General features: G+C 34.8%; 2 protein-coding genes across 2 annotated transcripts in view; one reads left to right on the top strand and one right to left on the bottom strand.

The window, feature by feature from the left end:
- LOC109849048 (3-oxoacyl-[acyl-carrier-protein] synthase II, chloroplastic-like) overlaps positions 1–4,465 on the top strand; it is a 5,458-nt gene extending 993 nt beyond the window's left edge. Inside the window, exons 3-13 of the mRNA XM_020418818.1 lie at positions 399–602; positions 741–851; positions 962–1,057; positions 1,549–1,594; positions 1,714–1,793; positions 1,921–1,989; positions 2,262–2,346; positions 2,804–2,958; positions 3,059–3,139; positions 3,864–3,923; positions 4,218–4,465. Of these exons, the coding sequence (XP_020274407.1) occupies positions 399–602; positions 741–851; positions 962–1,057; positions 1,549–1,594; positions 1,714–1,793; positions 1,921–1,989; positions 2,262–2,346; positions 2,804–2,958; positions 3,059–3,139; positions 3,864–3,923; positions 4,218–4,337 (1,107 nt within the window). The 3' untranslated portion in view covers positions 4,338–4,465. The remainder of the gene's footprint in view (positions 1–398; positions 603–740; positions 852–961; positions 1,058–1,548; positions 1,595–1,713; positions 1,794–1,920; positions 1,990–2,261; positions 2,347–2,803; positions 2,959–3,058; positions 3,140–3,863; positions 3,924–4,217) is intronic.
- LOC109847918 lies at positions 10,884–11,927 on the bottom strand. Its single transcript, XM_020417151.1, has one exon. It carries the CDS (start codon positions 11,925–11,927, stop codon positions 10,884–10,886), a length of 1,044 nt encoding a protein of 347 aa, XP_020272740.1.

Below are 12,391 nucleotides of genomic sequence, written 5' to 3'. Positions count from 1 at the left end.
ACTTTCAATGGAGTTCAGTTCTTCAGACATCTACATGTGAAAAATTCTAGGTTACTGATTAAAAACTTGAAGAGTTTTTTACTTTATCTAAAAACTATTGAGGTTAATGTTTATGGTTTATGAAGCCCAAACGTCTACTGAAGAGCAAAAAAGTCTTCCTAGTTGTCTGAAAAGTAAATCTCCATTATAAAATTAAAAATTTTCATTCATGGTCATAGATGAGGACTTTTTTTGTTCAACTATTGAGATGAGGGGTTCTCTTGAGAAACAGAGTTTAGATGAAGGGATTCATGTGATTTTACCGTAGTACTATTGCTATGTCATATTACATTGTTAACTAGAGAACTTAGGGAATGATGTCACTTTTTGATTCCTGATGCTGAAATTTTTGTCCATAGAGAATTGCTGGGGAGATTAAATCTTTTTCGACAGATGGATTGGTGTCACCAAAGCTATCCAAGAAAATGGACAAATTCATGCTTTACATGATTGCCGCTGGCAAAAAGGCTCTGGCAAATGCTGGAATTACCGAAGAAATCCTGAGCGAGCTAGACAAGACAAAATGTGGTGTTATCATTGGATCTTCCCTAGGTGGAATGAAGGTAGAATCTCGTACTTGATTCTATACTGATTTCTGCTAGCATAGAAGGATTAGAAGAAAAAAAATTCTACAAAGAAAGTTATTTCTTTATCGTTTCAATCCTCATGTTCGTGATAAATACGGGGTCTGTTTTATACAGGTCTTCAATGATGCAATTGAAGCTTTGAGGGTCTCATACAAGAAGGTGAACCCTTTTTGTATTCCCTTTGCAACGATAAATATGGGTCCTGCATTACTTGCAATGGATCTGGTAAGCAAAAGCAAACAATTTTTTTTGAAGAAACATAGCTTACCAATTGATGCTTTACTATTCTTCGACACTAATTTCATGCTGATTTCTTCTTTCCGTCTGGATTGTAGGGTTGGATGGGTCCTAACTATTCAATTTCAACTGCTTGTGCCACTAGCAATTACTGTATCCTCAATGCAGCTAACCATATCATAAGGGGTGAAGCTGTAAGTTACTCATTTTCTGTACTCTTACTTATCTATGCCTGGAAGAAATTTTAATTAGGGGCAATTTCACAACCCGCCCCCGTCAAACCCCGCTCACCCGTACGCACCCCCCCCCGAACCGCCCGCCACCGCCCCCCAAAAAAAAAAGTTTAATATTTTGTCACAGTAGCCTCCTACCAGTAATTGCAAATAAGAACTTGTCTTTGAGATAAAAAAAAATGACATGTTTTCATTTGTCATTTACAGGTGACTTACCCCCTCCTTTAAACTTTTGGGTTTTCCTCTCAGTAAATTTAACTTATTTACAAATTACAGTGAAGGTGGGTGGGTGGGGGGGGGGGGATTGCTTATGTGAGATAAACAAAGTTTAGGAGAGTTATGTGAGATGTCTTAAAGTTAAGGGGTTTATGTGAGATAAACAAGGTTTAGGGGCTAACTCATTTTCTGCACTCTTACTGCTGAGTGCTTACTAAAATGTGTTATTCATGCAGGATCTAATGCTTTGTGGTGGCTCTGATTCAGCAATCATACCTATTGGTATCTCTGTTGTGTCTTCTTATGAATGCTATCATTCCTCATTATTATATTTGTGGTTATTGTTATCATTATTATTGTTATTATCATCTAGAAGTAACTAATGAACTTGGCATTTGCAGGGTTGGGAGGTTTTGTGGCATGCCGAGCACTTTCACAAAGAAACGATGATCCATCCAAAGCATCTCGTCCGTGGGATAGTGTAAGCATAGACAGATGAATGATGACATAGAACTCAGGACGCGGTTTTTTTTTTTTTTTTGTGCTTATTATCATCAATATTATTATTCATCACATTTGTGTTACCTAGAATATCTATCATGTGATAGGACCGTGATGGATTTGTTATGGGAGAGGGTTCGGGCGTACTTCTGTTGGAAGAACTCGAACATGCTAAGGTTAGCTACATTATCTATCATTTTGACATGTTTGGCAAAACATGTTTCTTTTAAATGCATCAGTTATAATAAGTGACAAGGTAATGGCTAAAATTTGCTTGATTGGAAGAATTTATAAAGAATATGATGATTGTCAACTTAATGGAGAGATGTGCTTTAATAGAACAGAGTGTATCCGACCCCAAAAATTGGGGGTAAAGACCTCGCTGCTGTTGTTGGTGGTGGTGTATAAAAACTTTACTTCTCATCATTGTTTTCCTTCCTCTTCACAGCAAAGACGAGCAAATATACATGCAGAGTTTCTAGGGGGGAGTGTCACCTGTGATGCTTACCATATGACAGAGCCACACCCTGAGGGTAAAGAGTCGATTCTTTTTTGGGTTTTTTATATACATACCCAGTAACTTGTATTTGCAAAACTACCCCCAAATCGCAGTATCTACGTAACCACCCTCTAAATCATTGACTTTGGAAAAAAAATACCCCTAAATCAACAAATCATCAACTTAATAGGCTAATTTGCAACTACAATGTAAAAAATATCAACGAAGTAGTCAAATTTTTAATCACCACATCCAGCAAAGTTGATTATTTGCTGATTTGAAGTGTATTGTTTTCCAAAGTAGATGATTTTTGGGTAGTTTTATACTGAGATTTGGTGGATATTTTTGCAAATACTGAAATTTGGATGGTACTTTTGTAAATATGCATGATCTAGGGGGTACATATGTTAAAAAAAACGGAATACTGAACTATCGCTGTCTATTTTCTGTATTCTTCTGACTAATGCTCTTGAGATTCTCAATTCTTTTAGGCATGGGCGTTGCTCTTTGCATAGAGAAGGCACTAATCGAATCTGGAGTATCTCGAGAGGATGTTAACTATGTAAATGCTCATGCAACTTCAACACCAGCGGGGGATGTGAAAGAGTACCATGCTCTCATGAGTTGTTTTGGGCAAAACCCTGAGGTAACTACAATCAACATATACTACAGATTTAATCTATGAACTTATTTTACACGTGTATGTGCATGTGGTTATAACCTGATAAACTTCACCAATTTTGTAGCTAAGGGTGAATTCTACAAAATCCATGATCGGTCATCTACTAGCAGCTGCTGGAGCAGTGGAAGCTATTGCTACAATACAGGTATAACTGTAGCCTTTGATGCAAAAGTATTAATTCTTGGTAATCCATAAAACTTATATAAAATCAAACCTTACTGTTTAAGGCTTTACACAACATTTTGGTGTAAGAAAAAGTTACCTCCGACTTACAGGGGAGGGGTGGGTATAAAACTTGTAAAAATTTACCCGTGAGAAATGTTTCGTGAAACCGAGTGTTGCTTATACATAGCAGTGAAAAGTAATCTTGGGGTAGAGCTATGCATAATCGTCATACGGTTTGTTAAAGACGGTATTGGCCTTTTGGTTTGCTTCAGTAGTTCCTCATGTTAAAAGTTGCGAAAAAAAGGTTAAAGGTTGCTTGAATTTTAAAGGTTGCTTGAATTTCTTAATCAAGTTGTTAGAAATCAGGTGCTTATTGACCAAATGATTTTATCTTTTGAGGGTTCTCATTGCAATGCACGCCTACTGTTATACATAAACAGTAGTTTCATTGTTGCAAATAGACTGCCTGGATCTTTTTCCCCCTTTATTTTTTGGCTCGTCTACCCTGGGTAAAATTTTGGCAGACATTGCCCGGAGTGAAATTAGTGAGACTATCTGAGGGTAAGAAATCAAAATATAAACTCAAGGGGTCTATCTCCACCAATGTAACTTCATGGGTAGTAACAGCTAGCTGTACTACAGGGGGTCTGTGCAATTAACTTTTCTTATATATATTCTTACAGATGTATCTTTTTTTTTTTCAGGCAATTCGAACTGGCTGGGTACATCCTAACATCAATCTAGAAAACCCAGACAAAAATGTGGTATGTTCTCTATCTTTGATGACTGTGTATTTACTCTCTCCTATACCAGAACTGCGCCCTGACTCTAAATTAGATCCAAGATCTCTTTTTTGAGACTTTAAGCAATGGCTATTTTTGTTTTAAGTGATTCATCTGCATGGTAATGTAGGCATCGGCATTTTTTTTATAGATACTGCAAAGAGCAAATTTCAAAGCTCAATAGAGGGTTGTCTTAAACTCAATAATGAATGATGTAACTCAACATTACAATTCAAACATCCACTTCCGTAACTAACCTTTTGTGTTTTGATTCAGGATGCGAATGTTCTTGTTGGCTCGAAGAAGGAAAGATTAGATGTAAAAGTGGCTCTATCGAACTCCTTTGGCTTCGGTGGACACAACTCATCGATTCTCTTTGCGCGATACGAGCAATAGTTGTATACCAATTGTACTTTAGGGTCTAGTTTCAATCTATTTTGTTAGTTTCCGCCAAAATATCGAGAAATACTTTTGTAATATGCAATCTTAAACAGCGAAATGGTGGGTGGATTAGTTTTTGTTGATCAAGCATTTGGCTTACAATTGATGTCCGTTTTGGATTTGAGCCCAATGTGCGTTCATATCACGGTTCTTGATTTTGGTTGGTCAGACAGTGTGAAGTTAAGAGAATATCGAAGAAGAACCAACTAAACAACTTCGAAGATCAACTAGACCCAGGATGTCGAATCCCAAGTATGCTATTGTGGCCATTACGAAAGATGTGAAGGAGTCATCTACCTTCAAAGAAGCATACGAGAGTGAAGAATGGAGACAAGCAGTGGGAGAGGAAATCCAAGCATTGAAAAGGAAGTTAGAATTCCTGGACTTGTGGATAGAGAAGTCGTTGCTGAGGGGGGTGTTAGAAATCAGCAGTTATCCCCACCTACCAAGCCATCATCCTAATAGTGTCCACACACCACCAAATAGTCTCCACCAATCCCTTCACTAACTAGTGTAAGAACTCTATATAAGGGGCCAAATATGAGCATATGAAGTATCCCAAGCAAGATCCAATCCAAGTAGCAAAGGAAAACAAAGAGAGAAATAAAGAAAAAAAATTGTGAGTAGTTGTAAAAGAGTGTAGTAGTTTATAGTAAAGAGTAGTGTATTTGTACCACTAAAAAAATAATAACAAAATATTTTTTGGTGTCGACCACTCCTCTCAACTCAACAGGGCATATATACAAATAACCTGAAATATAGAAGCAACTAGGACCGAAGTGTTTAGCCTAGAAAGTATTCGTTGTGACTTGTGGCTCTTATCAAAGGGCCCATCCAAGGCCCTACTTTTGTTCAGGCCTTCATCAAAGCCCACACATATAGCAAGCAGACCTTGAACGTGAAAAATATTATCTGCTCTTTCCTTTTCATATTTCTTTTTCTCTCTTCTTTTTCGTAGTTTTTTTTTTTTTAAATTGATGGATGATTAAGAGAATTGGATCAATGAAAAACTTTGATGAAGGCCTGTTTTGGTACGTAATTGAAAAACTTTCATTCACCAATGCGCATGAAATACAAAAACTCTTCCAGGCGTACCTGGGCCTATACAAATGCATCAATGAATAAATTAAAGGGAATTCCACCTCATGATACTGTCCCAAATATTACAGGAAACAAAGCAATTCAAACAGTCACTCTCATTAGTTATACCAAATGATCTCATGATCAGTCTACCTCTTTTTTGTAAGTATAATATGCGTCTCGACACGAGCCGCTCAATGAAAGAGTGCATGTCTATCTAGAAATATATATCAATACCAACACGCACTCAATATGTTCACGCAAGCATCCGGACCGACCGCCCCACTACAAATTAAATCAACTGGTTAATTCTTCACCTTGATCATTTTCTTCTGTTGCCGAGAATCGTTGGCTTTTGGCGTGAACGCTAGCTGCAAATGTTAGAATGTTTCAGATAAGATTCCTGCTATCCATTGGATCCGTAGACCGTCTTTCTTTGGAGTGAATATCCCTTATTTCTTTTTTGGCAAAAGCTGAAATAAATCAATATACCCAGCCTTCCATTCGATAAAGGAAACCCAAGATTGTTGGATCCTGTATGCAATGCTCAAAGCACTAGAAGGAGGGTGAATGGTGCTTTATAAAAATTTCTTACGAAATTGAAAATAACTATGCAACAGAATAAGATTAATTATATCGATCAACAATTAATAATCACAGCATGAATAGAATACTCAAACCAGAAAAGCACAACCGCGAACACGATGATTTATCCTGGTTCGGTCCTCCAGACCTACATCCAGTCCCCAAGCAACCCGCTTGAGATTTTCCGCTATTCTTGAATTTCCTTACAATAATAACTCTTGCATAACCTTGACAATCTCCTTGCCAAAATGCAGACACCTTCTCAAAGTAGAGAAGAACATTCCCTCAAACTAGAGAGAACACTTTGAAGAAGATTACAACACTTTGCCGTATAAGCCTTAATCAAAAATTATCTTAAAATCAGTGGCTAATAGGATTTCTCTTTAGATGCCTAACAAAAACTTCAAAGCTTTTGGAAAATAGAAGGAAAGAGAAACAGATTTTTATTTTCATATTTTCAACTAAAGAGTATATGATAATTTTGATTGAAAAAAAAACTTCTCTATAAAAAATGAACTCAATGGTGTATATATAGACAGTAGGCATGACTAATGAGTTCAAATTTATTTTTCAAAAACCGAGTTTTAACTGCTATAAACGGCTAATTCAATTTGAACATCAAAATCCAAACAATAATAAACTGTCAGTGTCAGTCGACTGGTCAGAGACTTTTAAAAACGATTGTTTGTTGAATCAGTCGACTGATATAAAGATAAGTCGACTAGCCAGAGATTGTCCAAAGAGATAAAAATGTCTGGCCTTGATCAGTCGACTAGTGGACACATAAGTCGACTGACCAGAGACTTGGTTAAGTCTCAGGGTCTTCATCAGTCGACCGACCAACTGATCAGTCGACTCTCTCAATTAATTTGAGAAATCAGTTGAAAGCTTAAGTTGATTTTAAAATCTATTTTAAATCAAAAGTCAAGATTAAAAATTTAACCAACTTAAATTCAAATTAATCAGTATAAACTAACTTAGACTAGGGGTTAAGTCACCTAGTAATCTAAGTCTAGTGTGTGTGTGTGTCATCAAGGCTTTTAACAAAAATTGACTAAGATAAAGTGGAAAATTATAATTTTGAAGCACAACAACTTTATCTTGTAGTCTTGAGCCTTGCCTTGCTTGATCAACTTGATTGATGTATCTTATAGCTTGTTTGATCAACCTTTGAATAGGTAGCACTACAATTGAGACATGTTAGTCAAATTGTAATATTTGTTATCTTGCAGGAAGATGAGCCTCGACAAACCCTAACTCATTCAATATTATAATCTGCCTAGTATCACCATCAACTCCACCAACGTAAACATTAATCTTTGACTTATTCACCACCAACCAAGATACAAGAGCAAAATGGTGTATCGCTTCCTGAATGCATTTAACAGAACCTCTATCGCCCTTAGGAAGGGTTATTGGTTGGGACGAATTGGGGCCAAGTGGGAAAATTGTTCCAATGGAACAATTTTACCTCTTTGAGATATTTTGAGTGGGGTAAAGTGGGATAATGGGATAATTTGAGCCTTTGATTTGACAATTCATGTAGGATAATTGATGATGTGACACCTTATTAAAATATAATTTTATCTATTAATTACTTCTAAATTAAGTTATCCAATTGGTTTAGTATATTATTTAGTATATTATTATAATATAAATATTATTTTACTTTATATTAAAATATAATATATTATACTATACTTACAAATTACTATTATTAATTATTATATTATATTATATTATATTAGTATGCTATACTATATATAATAATTAATATAATATAATATCAATATATTTAATATAATATTTTAATAATATAATATTTAATATAATAACAAAAATATAATATGTTATACAATAATTACTAATTAACATATATTAGTATGCTACATTATATAATCAATTTATATAATATATGAATAATATATTTAATATGAATACTTTAATAATAATTGGTTTAATTTACTATATTATAATATGTATCATACGGATATAATGTACATCTATAAAATATTATACTATTCTACTATTAGTTATGTAAATTTTTTAAAATTTTATATTAATATAAAATAAATATACTTTATTATATATAGGAAATGAATCTAAAAAGGTGACACCCTAGGCTCCCACCTAAGGATGCCAACCTAGACATCACATTCATCTTTCCTTTTTTTTTTTACGATCCGCTCCGATGAACCTTTGATCTACACGTCTTAAACCCAAAACACACCAATTTTGATGTGAACCCATTGTGTTTGACCCTTTTATCACTCGTTGAATTTTAATGGCTTCGAATGAATAGAAACTTTTTGCACGGTCAACGAGATTGTCAAAACACAACGGGTTCAACCCAAAATTGACTGGTTTAGGTTTAAGAACGTGTTAGATCAAGCTCAAGGAGCGGATTCACAAAAAAAATTTAGAAAATGATATGATTCTAGCGCCGCATCCTTAGGTGTGGGAGCCCTAGGGTGTCACCTTAGATTCACTTTTTGCCCATATATATAAAATATATAATTAATTATATTATATAATATTATATATATAATATTATATATTCATATATTATATATTATTATATATATAATATATATATATATATATATAAATATATATATATATATATATATAATAGTATATATTTACATAATAATTACAATAATATATATTAAAAGGTATCATGTTATATTAATATATTATATATTTCAAAGACTATGTCTTATATTATATGTCTATCATAATATTTTACTAATATTAGTAATTATTATATTATATTATAATAGTATATGTCATATATATAATAACTATAATAATATTTTATAAATTAATTATATAATAATATATGTTATTAAAATATTATATATATGTTATTAAAATATTATATATATTATTAAAATATTAATATATATTATTATATAATATTATTAATATATGTTATTACAATATTATATAATATTCTAATAAATACGTTATACTATAATTACTATTATATAATATTATTAATATATGTTATTAAATTATATCATTAGAATATTAATATATGTTATATTTTATATATCATGTCATATATTATAATATAATTGCATGTATTAGTTAAGTAATACAAAAATATTTTAAAATTATCCCAATTGTCTTCAAAGTGGAACAACATTGTTCCAATATGGAGGATAGGATAAATTTTTACTATTGAGATAAAATTTTTGTATATGAGTGAGGTAATTTTATCCCAAGTGGTGTAATTGTCTCACTAGTGTTCCAAAAAACCAATAATACAAAAAGGTATTATCCTTGTTCCATTGTCCCAATGAATAACACTATGAGATAGAATCCCCAAAATTATCCCATTATCCTCCAAAATATCCCAATCAATAACCCCCCTTAGAGAATAACAGAAGATCATCTGCGAATACTATGTGAGTAATCTTTAGCTTAGAAATTAATTGGATGAAACTTGAATCTCTCCCGACTAGCCAATTTGTGCATCCAAATAAACAAATAGTCCATACATAGGATCCCCATGTCTCAACACTCTCTTTTCCACAAAAATATACATGCAATGCAAGGATCTATTATACATTATGGAGTATTTAACTGATGTAACACAAGTGATGATCCAGTGTATAATTGTGGGAGGAAACTGCATACCGTCAAGCACTTGTTTTAGATAACACCAATTAATAGAGTCGTCGGCTTTCCTACTGCCAACAAAACATTATTCACAAGACTTCTACGTAAGGCATGTTTGGATTTCAATTGGGTTAAGGAAAGTTAAGAGAAACTTGGATGGTTCTCCTAATTTTATTTTTCCATTTCCCAATCAGGTGAATGGTTCTCCTAACTTCATTTCTCTCTTTTCCCCTCAATCCAAACAAACACGCCTTTAAGGGCATGTTTGGTTTGTTTCATGGAAACTATTTTTTGGTGCTTTCAGAAGGGGGAATCAAAACATCACATGTGGAGCATACTTTTCCATCATTTTTAGCCAATTTTCTCTCAAAACAATCCGAAATAGATTTTTTTTAGTTTTTATGGAACCTGCTACATTATTAACATCTCTGGGTGTGAGTCTCGTATACACTCTTTTTTCCCCTTTTTCTTTGTTCCCACCAAACAAAAAGTAAGTAAACGAAAAAAAAAGAAGAGGTGTCGGTTCCTCTGACCCTATTTCCTGAGCTTGCTACGAACCAAACAGCCCCCAAGATATAAAGGCAGCACTCACTAACCAAGCCATAGAAGTTTTGCACTTTGGGACTCGAACTTTAGATTCAACTTAGATTTATATTTTTCACAAAGTAGAAGCAAAATGATGCTAAAGTTACCAAAGAGACAAAATATTAAATACCATTCTTCAACGCACAAAAATTAGTGTCAAAACAAGTACAGAGGTTTCGCTTGCTTCCTCTATTACATTATACTCAGTTCAAAGGCTTCGCCTTTTGACATCTGAACAGGCCTTTTATTATAATCCTTCAATAAAGAGAAAATGGGAGAAAATTAAGATAAACAAGAAAATTTCTCCCTGAAAAATTTGCTCAATCATTGTTATGATAGCCAATCTCCATCCAACCATTCAATACCCCCAATATCCAAGCTGCAATTCACATACAAACATGCATCTGATTAGTCTCGATTTGTTCCAAGATCAATGTCAAACATGAAATAATTAACCATCAAATTCAAATTATTGAAGTTAATTAATTCCATCCTATATACTACAAAAAGTAAAAAAAAATCAACATTAGAGAAAAACATTGATGAATACCGTGGTGATAAATTCATGTATATTCTATGCCTGTTTTTTGCAGTTAATAAAAATTCTCTGAGCATAAAATTTTTTTACCATGGCAATGAAGCATCCTGCGAATAGTAATCATCAAGATGCTGCATCAAGGGATTGCTTGCGTTTGCACTTGCATGCCCGACGGATCCATCCTTCAACCACGACGGAATATCCACTGCGGCCTCCTGATCAAAAGGGCGGAACTCATTCGTACCCTCCATAGTGTCCACCTCCATATTATCAAGGAACTTGCTCCACCAAGCTGAGGTCACAAGGTTCACCGTGTCGTTCCACTCCATGTCGTGCTTCTCGCCTATGAACCGTATCTCCTCCATCTCCCTCTCGCCCATCGCCAGATGCATCCTGTCATCTCCAATATCTATATCTGTATCCGTATTTGTACTCGTACCCAGAACCCCCACGGGAGCTTCAATGCCACACATGGCTTCAATGCCACACATAGTAGGCGAAGAGTAGGAAAAGGAGGAGGAGGATGAAGAAGAATGCGGCGATATCGGGTGGATTATAAGAGGATCAATGTTGTTGAAACCTTGGAAATTGAGATTCAGGCCTAAAGGTGTGTTAGGGAGAGGTATGTTGAGATTATCATGGAAATTTGGTAAGGGTGCAGGTGTAGGGTATGACCAAGGTATTGAAGGGTATGTGAAAATGGGTAGGTCTTGTTGCGACATGTTTGGACCGGGGTTAGGGCTAGGATTAGGGTATCTCATGGAATCCTCCAAAGCTTCTTGTCGTTGTTTTTGTTGTTGTTGTTGTTGTTCATTTGCTTGTTTCATGGAAGCTCTATGGAACTTGAGAGCAGTCACAATCTCTCTCCTTGCCTCTGCCATATTGAGAAGCCTCTCTTGATAAGGCCTGCTTGTATGAAGTCTTCTCCTCACTTGTTTCTTTGGTTGAGGAGGTGGTGGTGGTGATCGGAGAGGTGGAGCTTCATCGATTCGATCCTCAAGGATCGAATTTGGGGAGTTAGGTTTAGGATGTTGTTTCGGCCGTGATGAGCTAAGGTGCTTAACTAGGCTTCGGATGTAGGCGCCGGAGAGCTGATGAGGCTCTTCTATAGACTTAGAAGGCATATCCATGGCCTTGACTCTTGAAGAAGAAGATGAAGATGATGACTTACCCCTCATGTTAAAATGTTAGTTGTAAGTCTGGTAGTATTTTTTTTTTTTTGGTGCTTAGGATGTTGAACAGGGAAAGTACACAACCGAGCAGAGTTTGCTGGGTGAGAGGGGCCTCAAAGGGTTGCTATAAATAGTACAGGACACTCTAGGATTTGTTATGTTGTTTTGGTTTGTTTTTGGCAAAACTAAGGATCAATAAAGGTTCTTTTGGGTATTTGAGAGAGAGTATTCATGCACATATGATCTGTTGCATGAACTTGCAAACGTACCTTCTGACAGTATAACTATCCTATAAAGTCCTAGTGCCACCTAGCACAATTATTTGATGAATATCATATCTGAAATATTCTGCTAAGTTGAAAATAGAAGTTGTGAGGGTTGTCATAAGCAAAGGTATAAGTTAATTAGTGTGCGTTTGAAAG

This window comes from Asparagus officinalis, chromosome 7 (genome assembly GCF_001876935.1).
Source record: "Asparagus officinalis chromosome 7, Aspof.V1, whole genome shotgun sequence".
NCBI lineage: Eukaryota > Viridiplantae > Streptophyta > Magnoliopsida > Asparagales > Asparagaceae > Asparagus > Asparagus officinalis.
The sequence above is the reverse complement of the archived record's forward strand: the minus strand, read 5'-3'. Positions and strand labels throughout refer to the sequence as shown.

What these genes read in the sequence shown, in the direction of transcription:
- LOC109847918 (XM_020417151.1), bottom strand. Translation starts at nt 11,927, where the DNA reads ATGGATATGCCTTCTAAGTCTATAGAAGAGCCTCATCAGCTCTCCGGC.